General features: G+C 30.6%; 3 protein-coding genes across 3 annotated transcripts; 1 reads left to right on the top strand and 2 right to left on the bottom strand.

The window, feature by feature from the left end:
• Positions 1 to 19: 19 nt before the first annotated feature.
• On the bottom strand, positions 20 to 6,014 carry LOC124953397 (1,2-dihydroxy-3-keto-5-methylthiopentene dioxygenase). Its single transcript, XM_047504710.1, has 5 exons — positions 3,288 to 6,014; positions 951 to 1,116; positions 673 to 792; positions 422 to 601; positions 20 to 315 (listed from the first exon to the last, which is right to left on the bottom strand). The coding sequence occupies exons 2-5, from the start codon at positions 1,071 to 1,073 to the stop codon at positions 187 to 189; spliced, it is 552 nt and encodes a 183-aa protein (XP_047360666.1). The 5' UTR covers positions 1,074 to 1,116; positions 3,288 to 6,014; the 3' UTR covers positions 20 to 186.
• LOC124953391 lies at positions 957 to 4,438 on the top strand. Its single transcript, XM_047504694.1, has 2 exons — positions 957 to 1,219; positions 1,351 to 4,438. Exon 2 carries the CDS (start codon positions 1,388 to 1,390, stop codon positions 4,313 to 4,315), a length of 2,928 nt encoding a protein of 975 aa, XP_047360650.1. The 5' UTR covers positions 957 to 1,219; positions 1,351 to 1,387; the 3' UTR covers positions 4,316 to 4,438.
• A 2,516-nt stretch (positions 6,015 to 8,530) lies between the features above and the next one.
• Positions 8,531 to 11,392, bottom strand: LOC124953398 (ras-related protein Rap-2a). Its single transcript, XM_047504711.1, has one exon. The coding sequence runs from the start codon at positions 11,274 to 11,276 to the stop codon at positions 10,731 to 10,733; it is 546 nt and encodes a 181-aa protein (XP_047360667.1). The 5' UTR covers positions 11,277 to 11,392; the 3' UTR covers positions 8,531 to 10,730.
• Positions 11,393 to 12,837: the final 1,445 nt, after the last annotated feature.

Below are 12,837 nucleotides of genomic sequence, written 5' to 3' on the forward strand. Positions count from 1 at the left end.
TGAATATTTATTATATGTACATTATAGGAAGACCCATTGATATAAAATTGAATTTATATATAAACAAACATTGTTTACAAATTAAAATTTTTATGTTAGGCTTTTAATCAAAATATTTAAAAAATTTGCATCTTTTTTTTGTTCGGAATGCACGATTAACTTGCATATCATAGTGTTATGAAACTTTTATTTGGGTTTGAAACCGCCTTTTAATTGTTCAAGATACTGTTGACGACAATTCATATTATCAGCTGGTCTGTTATAAGGTGTCCATACAGGTTTTCCTATGAAATATCTTACAGCTTGTATATAATCCTAAACAAGAAGCAAATTGATACGTTTCAGATAAAAAAAAAAAAAGAACAAAGAAAAATGATAATTATAATTCTATTTTTCCTTAAAGTAAAACTAAATTACTCACTTTAGTATCCAAAGTAAATCTATGATATATACCACTGGGAATAATGATCATATCTCCTGGTTTGACTTCAATACGAATCCATTGATCATCTTTATCTCTTACGTCAAAATAACCAGATCCATCCAGAACCAAACGTATTTCTTCTTCGTTATGGAGATGTTCAGTAAAGAAATTCTTTAACTGATATTTCAATGATTAAACAAAAAGATTATACATGAAAGAATAGAAGAGATATGTTAATTCGATTGTACCTTTTCTTCGTAATTATCGAGACATTCTTTCGAGCATGTTATTTTATCTTCATAAGTATATCCACGTTTTCTTTTCAATTCTGTCAATGTTGGATCATTTAAATAATGCTCATGATCCACCTACAGTGTATATGTATATATATATATATATATATAAATATAAATATAGCAAAAATACTTAATTATTTATAATATATGATATGATATATGATGAAATAAAAACAAAGAATTAATATTGCAAAGTATTTATCTGTAAAATATATTATATATTACTTAACCTTAAAATATTCTACACCACTAATAGCATACAAATCCGCCATTGACAAAAGATCCGATGATTCCTTTCGGTGTTCCAATCTTTGGTCAGCATCACTGTCGTCCATGTACCATGCGCGAACCATGTTTTCAGGATAAACGTAAAATCGTTTCGTCGAGTCGAATCTTCTACGCGTAAATGACAATATGAATTAAATTCGATAGATTGGTGTTACATAACCTAACGATTGGCATTATCAATATAATCTACTTTACTGATAAACAAATTGACGTAAGTATAAACAAATTTTTACAATATTATAAGAGAATATAATCTATATGAATTTAAAGAGATATGTCTATATAATAACAATTGTAGATATATATATATATATATATTTAATTTAATTTTTTCATGTTTAGTTCACATTATAATCATTATCTTAACAAGCCAAATAATATGGATGATCTACAGAAAAAAATTCAAATGTATCTTATGAAAGAGAACCAAGGGAACAGGGAATTAACATTTCTTACAGCTCGTACAACCATAGAGAATACGATTAAAATTGATGATTTGTGCAAATCTATATCAGAAATTATTCTTTCATTTGATCTTGTATCTGAAGACATCAAATTAATCCTAAATCCAAAATGTGTAAGTGCATTCAAATATTTAATGTTAAATACAAATTTTACAGTACAAAAGCGTTTAGGAGAGGATATGGCACATGGACATTTGGTAGACATGTGTCCAACTTTGTCACCGTATTTGTTTATACAAATACTATGGAAATTGGAATACGAAGATATTTTGGTCGAATCTATTCTTCATTTACCATTAGATTTGTGTATTGAAATAATTGAAATTACCAGAAGAAGTATTGAAGAACTTGAATTTGATCGAGCAATAAATATTATATTTCAATTAATAATAAATGTTTATAAGAAATTTATTTTGATTGCAAACAATGGTAGTCAATCGTCTAATATCATACAAAATATTAATATTATGACTGCATATTTTCAAGAATTACTGTTATTATTGAACGATGAAAGGATTATTCGTATGGAAAAAGTTTCAGTCTTAAAGAAATACAAACGTTATGGATTATTATTAAAACGAATTATTAAAATAGTCAAAGATTGTCAAGAAAATATCGGAAATAATTTTAAAATATCCGAGGACATTGGGAATATATATAAAATTACATTTGGAAGAGAACCTATAGTGAAATGCGATGATTTAGTTATTACCCAGGCTATAACTACAATACGTCAAGATTTAATGAGTTTACTTTTAAAGAAAATCAAAGAGATAGATTGCAACATATATTTAGGATGGGCAGAATTAGATGACACAGAAAATCCAACGATAACATTACAAAAAGCAATTGGAAACGAATGTTATTATTTGGTTGAATTTTTTAAAGCCAATAAAGAATTAGCAGAGAATGAACATTTGATAGAATGCTTGCTACAATTATCCTCCAAGCCGATATCTGAAGAGATTAATTCAGTTTTAACTTTGGAAGAATTACGTTATGGCACGGTACAAGGTAAAAAGGAATGTGTTAAAGAATTGATCAGTCGATACAAAGAATGGGATGAAACTATATTGAATAGCATGAAAGAAATATGGAAAAAATTATTATTAGACAAATATGATTGTTTAAATTTACTGGAGTATCTAACGTTCGTACTTAATCAAGCGGATAACGAAGATTATCAACAACGCGTTTATATATTTGTTACGGAAGTATTGATCCATCAAAATTTGCAATCCATTTATTCGATCATAGTAGAATATATAACTAAACACGATGGTAAAAATTGTTTAGAATCTTTATACACGGAAGAAATCTTCAAGGATTTTATCATAAGACATACGAATATGAAGTCGTTAAAAACATTGAAAATAATTCTAATGTTTCTTTTAAAGAGTCCAAAAAAGGTCTTAAGGATTATATTAAGAATAGCCATAGGTTATCCCGAATATGAAAACGTTATGATATCAGCTCAGGATATGTTACTATTATCGCCAATAATGAACATAAGAGAAGACTCGAATGAAACTTTTTTGAGTAGTACATTAAAAACAATATGTTTGGAGAACGTAGAATGGAATGTGAAAAAATTCAAAGATCTATTATTTATCATGGTCGATAACAAGATATTGACGATAGAAGGCATAATAAACAATATTCTATTATGTTACTTAAAAGAAAATGTAAGGATATTACGCAACACACATTGCATTCTTAATTGCTCAACGAAAATGTTAAACGATGTATGCGATCAATGGCAATGCCAAGATATTATTGATGGATCAATAATAAAAATAAACGCACGAAACTTACTTGTTCCTCTTGCACAAATGATGTCATCGACGAGGAGACGAACGGACGTATCGTATTATTTGATTAACGACGTGATCAAAGAAATAAATTCTATGATCTATCACGTTTTGTTATATCATACAAATGATTTCGATTTATCGATAAAAAGGGCGATCATAGAGGATTTAGAATATATCTTAGAGCCAATAGAAAAAGTATATTTTATATTACTTTGGCCACCATTGCGAAATGACTTTTATCTATCTGATAACATTTGTGATTATGAGAGACGTTGTTTCTTTATTTTAAATATGATCAAGGATGATCCAACGATATCAAATGAATTAAGAACATTCTTTTCGAATTTCTCACTTCTTCATGAAGATTTCTTACGTCATATTATTCTACGTTCAACTAGTTTCGAATATTCTATATTGGCTAAGAAATATATTGAAGAAAATTTATTCTTATATTCTAACAGATCGAAAACTTTCAATAACATCACTCCTTACAACAATTTCTTACGTCTCACCATGGAAGCCTGTTGTTTAAGCTTGGAATATCCTTCGTTATTACCCAAACATTCCTTTACCTTCATATTGAACAATTGTATTAAACTTTTACAAAATTGTCTGATCGATGAGGAATATTATGACAACAGTATCACGGAATTTTATCAACACATTATTGAAAATATGCGTTCGCTCGTTGAAACTATAAAATTATGTTGTTCACCTTCCTATTCGTCATTATTTACGAATTTTTTCGCACGTATAAACAATACCAATAGCAATATAAACGACGAACAAAATACGTCTGAAATAATGAAAATTCAAACGAAAGAATTCTTGGATACGATCGAAGGTTTCACGAATCAGTGCGTGGAATTTAATGAGTCATATGATCAAGTGAGTTCTCAAAATCGATCCTCGACGAAAATGTCGAAATATCGTCTCATTCATTTATTTATTTCGGCATGCATTAAAGTACCAGCGTCGAAAGCGTACGAGTGTATCGAAATAATGAATGATTTCTTAGCTTCCACGTAATTTCATCTTTCTCTTTTTCGTTTTTATCTTTTTATCTTTTCTATCATTTGAATATATCATATATAAATAATTTTATATATGTTCTTCTGTGCGGAATAAAAAATATTTATATAAAGATTATTATTCGACGATATTGGTAATTATTTCGCGATTATTATTATCGTTATTTGTGTGTGTGTGTCTCTGTGTGTGCGTATGCCTATGTGTGAAACATATAAGAAATTAGTTTTCTTTGTATCTATTTTTTTTTAACATTGATGGTTTCGCCAAAAAAAAAAAAAAAAAAAGAAAAAAGAAAAAAAAAAAATAAGAAATCAAGATTAAAATTTCAATATAATTTGTTTTCATTCCATATTATATTTGTGCGATACTGCCAAATGCCATTACAATGGTTAGTAATAAAAACATGTGAAAAAATTGCGTACAAAGGAAAAAAATGTGCACTAGTTACACAGAGATATAAAAAAATTGATCAAATGGGTAGCACTTGCCGAAGGCGATTATATATATATATACATATATATATATATATATATATACTCTCTCGTTTTCTCATGGAAACATGTACAATGTGTTTATTTGTATTTCAATCCGATTTTAATAAACGTGTACATAATATATACATACATACTTACATACACGTATTATAATCGTTCCATGTCGTGATATTTAATGACGAACATATTGCTTGCACAATTTTTATAATGACTAGATAGTTATGCTGGTAATTAATTGCTGTTGTGCGTTGTGTGCACGTATGATCTCACCACAAACGTTGCTTGCGAATAAAAATAATTATCCCGACAAAAAAAGTACAGAATGATTATTTATAAAAAGAACAAAAAAAAAAAAAGAATAAAATAAAAATAATAAAAAAAAAAATAATAATAATAATAATAATAATAATAATAATAATAATAATAATAATAAACAAAAATTAAAAGAAAATTGAGAAAAGACGAAAAGAAATATAGAGAAGTAGAAGTGGGGGTGGAGGTTTGGAATGGAGGAAATAATAGAAAGAAAGGAAAACGATATACAGAAAGGGATAGAATGACATAAGTATACTTAACTATATGAAAAAGCCTAACCTTATAAGTTGTTTTTACACAATTTTGTTATCTCTTCTTCTTTCTTTCTTTTTTTTTTTTTACCAGCGAGTCAAGCTATTTTCTCTCTCATTATCTTTTTCTTTCTATGGAGAAACGTTTATTTTTTTTTTTTATTTATTTATTCATTTATTTATTTTTTTTTTAAATATGTTCGCATTACCATATCCATCATCATATATCGCCATCTTTTTTCTCGTCCACCCATGTGATCTTTTTTTTTTCTGTTTTCGTTATTCTTTCTTTTATTTCTTTTTTTTTCTTTTTTTCCCTTTTCTTCCGGTATCAAAGATAAAACATTTCCGATCGACGCGCGTGTGACGTCATCTATCTTCGTCACCGTCGAAAAAGAAAAATTTTCAGCTTTTTTAGCTCCTACCCCCCGCCCTCCCTGTCTGGCCCTTTCACCCCCTTGCCACTGTTTCTCTATAAATACGAGATGCACATTTTTTTACTGGTATGCTATAATATCCACCTGTCATCATCTTTTCAAATGTCAAAGAGATAATCGGTACCCTTCTCAATTATATATATATATATATATATATATATATATATATATATATATGTATGCATATATATATACATACATACATCATACATATATACATACATACATACATACATACATATATATATATACATATATATATACATATACATATATATTTTCCTTATATTTAATTAATTAATTAATATATATATATATATGTGTATATATATATATATATATATATATATATATATACATATATAATTCTGACGCTATTTTGATATATGTACAGATTCTTCTCCATTTTTTTTCCTCTTCTTTTTTCTTCTTTTTCTTCTTCTTTTTTCTTCTTTTTCTTCTCCTTCTCCTACCCCCCTCCTTCTCCACCTACTCCTCCTACTCTTCTTCCTTCACATTGTAAAAAATATATAACGCATTTCGTACATACTCAATATCATACGCACAGGTAGTACTGAAAGGCCGACATATATTCTAAATTTGTCGTTTCTCTCTCTCTCTCTCTCTCCCCCCTCCATTTTCTTTTTTTTTCTTCTTTCCTTTCGTTATTAATCTTTTTTTTTTGTTACTTTTTTTTTTATTTATCTTTTTCTATCCAATTGATGTGACCCAGTTTGCGTAAAAAATGTGTGTGGTGTTTGTGTGTATACATACATATATACATACATACATACATACATACATACATACATATGTATGTGATATATATATATATATATCTAAATATTAATTATATGCACATTACTCACAAAACGTATGCTTTTATGTCTCTGTCTGTCTGTCTGTCCGTGTCTTCCCATATTATTTAATTTTACGTTTACATAGAGAGGTTAAAACAAATTCGTTTTTTTCAGTCGTCAAAAAAGAAAAAAAAAGAAATAAATAATAATAATAATAATAATTATAATAATAATAGTAATAATAATAATATTAATAATAGTAGTAGTAGTAATAATAACAATAATAATGATAATAATATTCAAAGGAACAAACTCTGGCCCTTAAATATATATGTATATGATATGCTGAATCTGATTTTCAAAAAGCATTACTGCGCCCATTTAATTTCCATTCGTATGAACATCAAAAAAAAAAAAAAAAAAAAAAAAAAAAAAACCGATGTTAGAGATTACTTTCTTTTTTTATTTTTTTTTTCTTTATTTCTTCTTTTTTTTTTTTCTTTATTCATTTTACTATTCATTTTTTTTTTTATCTTTTAATACCAATAAAAGTTAATCATAACGTTGTCTCTCATCGAAATACTTTCTCTTTATCTTTTTTTCTCTTTATTATTAGAAAAATATTATGCAATTTTGTGTTAGACGAGCATATCGTTACAATATGAGAAGATTTTAGGAATAGAAAACACCTCGTACAAATATACATATATATATATATATATATATATATATATATATATATATATATATTTACTATATAATCCAGGCGATATGCTCGCCTTTTTATATATGTGATCTGTAGAATTTGAGGTTAACAAAAAAAAATAATATTGATGATAATAATAATAAAAATAATAAAATAAAAAATATACATAAAAAGAAATAAGTATATCAATTATGCTTCAATGAGATTACTTTTCGATCATCTAAATAAATTCTCTATGACAATCATCCTGTCAATTTATTTTATTTTATTTTATTTTCCTTCTTTTTTTTTTCTTTTTCTAAGAAATGGGCAATATTTGCATATCTACAGGATCACAATAGGACTATAAAAATTTCTAAATGATAAAAAATAGTTGTGTGTCTTGAGCACTCTCTCCCTCCTTGTCTTTTTCTCTATTTTCATGTTTTCTTGTTTCTTCTTTATGAGTTGAAAAAAAAAATAGTTTGAAATGAGAGAAAAAGAAAAAACTAAAAAAAAAAAAAAAAGAAAAAGAAAAAAAAAGAAAAATTAATTGAATGGTTGGCTGCATTAATGAGTCGCCAAAAAGTCTGTCTATGTGTCTTTTCCCTTCCTTTTTTCTTCTTTTTTTTTTTATTTTTAATGCGGTCTTTGCAAAAATCAGATTAGTATTCTTTAGCATAGTTTAGCCGGAGACATGTTAGCACCGTGTCTCTATCATGGTATATTTCTTCTATTAAAAGTACATAACACCATCAATAATGACAGCATTGACTGTGTTTCAATAAACATGATACCTTCTTTTCTCCCATGATATTATTATTATTATTATTATCATCATTATCATTATCATTATCATTATCATTATTATTAACACTCATTGGACTGTTTCTAACTATACCAATTCATAAAAATTACTATACATCAGTTCGATCATCGTTTATTCTTTATTGTTATTGTTATTATTATTATTATTATTATTATTATTATTATTATTATTTTCTGTCCTTTTTTCTTTTTAATTATTAAGTTTTTGGCAAATTCGATATATTGAAAGGAAAAATTTATATCAAACGTATACTTTGTTATTTTCTTTTCTTCTTCTTCCACTCTCTTACTTTTTCTTTTTTTAACGTCACAGTCAATCCCAAAAATATATATTCTAATAGATAAGTATAATATTACACAAATTATAAATATATTTCTAAATTTTTTTTTCTTTTTCTTTTCTTTTTTTTTTGTTCTTTTTTTTTTTGTTTTTTTAATGATAACTTCAAATTATTTGATTAAGATTAAAAAGAAAGACATTATAATTGATGATTATTCAGGAATTATTAATGGCTTTTTCTTTATGAGAGAACGTATTTTAAATAATATTAATAATAACAATAATAATAATAATAATAATAATAATAATAATAATAATAATAATAATAATAATAATAATAATAATAACAATGATATAACTAATTAATTAATTAATTAATAATAATAATAGATCGAGTTTATGTAATGACTGTAATGGTATTAAAGCGATATTTAACATCGTATTATATGATTTTGATCACACGAGAAAATTACACACGATCTACTGCTACGTACAGGGAGAACTGCTCTTTTTCTTCTTTACACTCATCGATATCTCTCTCTCTCTCTCTTCTCTCTATATATTTCCTTTGACTCATTTGACAATGTAGAACTGCGCCAGGAGATACTGCGTTTGTATAAAGCAATGGACACTTTGGACATCGTTACAAGTACCACATATTGGATATAATCGTTGGGATCAATGTGCCTCTGCAACCTTTGGCATAAAGTTTATCATGGATTTATATCCTTTGTTTTTTTTGTTTTTCTTTTTTCCCCCTTTCCAAATTCACAGTTACATATAAAATGATATAAACATAAGATCATATTTTCTTGGATTAGAATGATATATAAAAATTAAAAATGGCAAAATTTAATTTGAAAAAGATTAATTATATCGCAGTTTTGTCGCCATCACGTTTTACTCAAGCCACCAACGATTTTTCATTTTATTGCAAGCGATATGCAAGAAAGATCTCAACATAATTATATAAAGTATGAGTAGAAAGTAAAAATAGAAGAATATCGTAGAAGAAAGATCGCATTTGATAATTGCATGGATATTTAGCAAAAACATTGAAACCTCAAACGCAATTTTTCAATATCCATTTACGATGTTCTTCTTATTTGCTTCATTTCTATAAAATATTTCTTTAGAACTAGTGTACTGTACAACTAATACGAAAGCCATTAAAGTAAGTCGTATATAATTTCTTTTATACGACGTATCCTTTAAAGAGGCCTCCGACACTTAAGCATAGGTAACATACTATTGACGCAAATCATTGCACAAAACTTGTCCAAGATCAACATCTTGGTCCTGCGTACAAACCAAAGTCGTTTATAACATCTACAGATTTCTTTTTCTTCGATGACTCTTATAAAAACTTATAAATTGTTAAAACTTCTTATCTATTTAATGTATCTTACGAAGGTCACTCTAAATTTACTTCACAAGAGAAAAAGCACGACCGTCGTCATAAGGACAGCCGACCATCACAGTGACATATAAAAAAAAAAAAAAAAAAAAAAAAAAAAAATATATATATAATAATAAAACAAGCTACTCTTACGTACTCTAATTCCAAATGAATCAAGATAGACCAGCATACAACGAACAATGTTAATGTTCTAAGACAGTTAATAATAAAATCGAGTTTGGTTTAACAAACGCAGACCAGTTCAAATGTTGCTCTTGGCTTTATCCATGTTCGTCACTTTGGAATATTGGTCCGTTACCAAAAAAAATTCACCTCCTTTTCTATGCTTCCTTACATGTACCATTATATATTACAATAATATTACATATAATACTATCCATGTATATTAAAATATCCGTTTGATGGTCGCCAAAAGTAGCTGACCTTGTTCCTCCAATAGAAAAAGAACCGAACTAGCATATATAGTCCTTAATGTTGGCTTTCAAAAATTCTCAGTACAATCACAAATTAGTCTCGAAGGTTGGCGAATTCGTCGCATGGCTTGGCTGAGCTCTAAGAGAAAGAAAAATCAGATTACGAAAGAGAGGAGGGAGAACAGGGGGGAAGGGGGGGGGGTAAGAAAAGGAAAGAAAAGAAAGGAAAAGAAATTCCAATTGGAAAAAAAATATTCAAACTCTTAAAGTTGAGTTTTCCAAAATTCTTACGGTACGATCCAAAAGAAGAAAGAAATCGGTGAAAGAAGAAAGAAGAAAGAAGAAATAAGTAATGAGAAATAAGAAGAAAATGAAGAAAGGATAAAGATTCGATAGATAGTTCGTGCCAATTAGCCAGTATTAACGTAGCTATCCTATAATTATACGAATAAACGAATTGCCGATAAAAAGTAAACGTTTGATTAAGTATTAAAGGACGCTGCAGCAGCAATAGCTTTTCTTCTCTTTCTCAGGACTGAAGTTCATTTCGCGCACAATTTCGGCAAACATCTCGTTGACGTTCGTACGATTTTTGGCGGAGGCCTCGACGAATGGACAACCCCAAAGTTGTGCCAATGCATTTCCCTCGGCGGTGTCGACTTCTCGTTGGTGTTCTAGGTCAAGCTTATTGGCAACAAGTAGCACGGGTACTCGTTCGGTGCCTTTGACACGAGTTATAAGCTCCTTCATCGCTTTGATATCCTGAAATGTCTGATGATTTGTCAGACTGTAAACTACGACAAAGCCCTGACCATTTTTTATATAAAGATCGCGCATACTCGCAAATTGCTCGGTACCGGCGGTGTCGAGAATTTCGAGTACGCAAGGCGAGCTATCGACTTCGATTTCCTTACGATAGAAATCCTCGATCGTTGGATCGTATTTCTCCATGAAGCATCCGGATACGAATTGAACGGTGAGCGCGCTCTTGCCCACCCCGCCCGAGCCGAGCACGACAACTTTAAATTCGCGCATCTCGTTGTCGTCCTCCTCGTCGTCGTCGTCCTCTTCGTCGTCGTCGTCGTGGTGATCGTTGGCGGTGGCTCCTCCTCGTCTCTTCCTCCTCCTCCTCCTCTCCGCCGCCTCCTCCTCCGCCGCCGCCGCCACCACCACCCCCTCCTCCGCCGCCGCCGCCGCCGCCTCCCCCTCCTCCTCCCTCGATCCTCGACGTGTTCACGAGCGGTAAGGAAAACCCAAGAGAAGACGTCAAGCGGAAGCGGAGCAATGCACGCGGAGTGTCAACAAGGACTACTGCAATCGAGGGCGAGAGAGAACAAAGATTCAGGCCTTATCGCTATTATTTTACCGAAAAAAATGATCAACAATAACAGCAGTAATAGTACTACTAATACTAATAATAATAGTAATAGTAGTAATAGTAGTAGTAATAGCAGCAACGACAGCCAATCGTTCTTCTTCCTGTCCGTCTTTATAATAAACACTATAAGAAGCAGGCTGCGGGCTGCTCGTGGCCGCCGCTACCAACACCATCCACCTCCTCCTGGCACCCGCACCAATAACACCACTGCCAACACTAAAGCTACTACTATTAATCGGAATAGTAATAACACAGTAGACAACGACGACACTACCAAGTCCACTTCCACCTTAGAAGATGACAACGACGACGATGACGACGACGACGATGACGACGACGAAGACGACGACGACGACACTGTCCGATTTATCAGTAGTACAATTCCGTTGTTGTTGTTGAATGAACGACGTCTGATCCTTTCGAACAAAGGCATCGATGGCACGATGAGATATCTCTACTATGGATATCACTTACGAGACTCGCCCCAGGCACTAAGGTACTTTTCCTCCCGATACTTGCAAGACATGACACACACCAACGCCTTTTACACTCTCTTATTATATTCCTCCTCCTCCTCCTCTTCTTCTTCTTCTTCTTCTTTTTATTATTATTATAATTATTTTTCTTTCTTTCTTTTTTTTTTTATTTCTGCCGTTGTTACTATTGCTTGTTGCTGCTACTGCTGCTGCTGCTGTTGCTGCTGCTGCTGCTGCTGCTACTGCTGTTGCTGCTGCCGCAACCAACACCGCTTCAACGTCGCTAGTCTTCAACTATTCTCTCTTTCTCCTCCCTTCTCGTCTTCCACCTCCTTCCTTCCTGCCAGTCCCGATCGTACCAGCGACCGCCTTAACCGTCCACACCACACCACACCAGCCTTCGCTGGTCCTTGCTACTACTCTCCTTCTTCCTTCCTCTCTCTCTCTCTTTATTTTCTTTTTCTCTCTCACTCACTCACTCACTCACTCACTCACTCACTCTTTCTTTCTTTCTTTCTTTCTTTCTTTCTTTCTTTCTCTCTTTCTTTCCTTCCTTCTCGTCTCGTCCCGTCTCGTCTCGTCTCGTCACGTCTCTTCACTATGACGTGCGAGACGCCATCTTGAAATTCACCTTTCAGCCTTTTTCCCTTTCCTTTCCTTCCTTCCTTCTTTCCTTTCCTTTCCTTTCTTAAAGAAAAATTTTCTCCTTTGCCTGTCACAAGTTAACTCGAGTTACAACCAA

The sequence above is a fragment of the Vespa velutina genome, chromosome 12, assembly GCF_912470025.1.
Source record: "Vespa velutina chromosome 12, iVesVel2.1, whole genome shotgun sequence".
Lineage (NCBI taxonomy): Eukaryota > Metazoa > Arthropoda > Insecta > Hymenoptera > Vespidae > Vespa > Vespa velutina.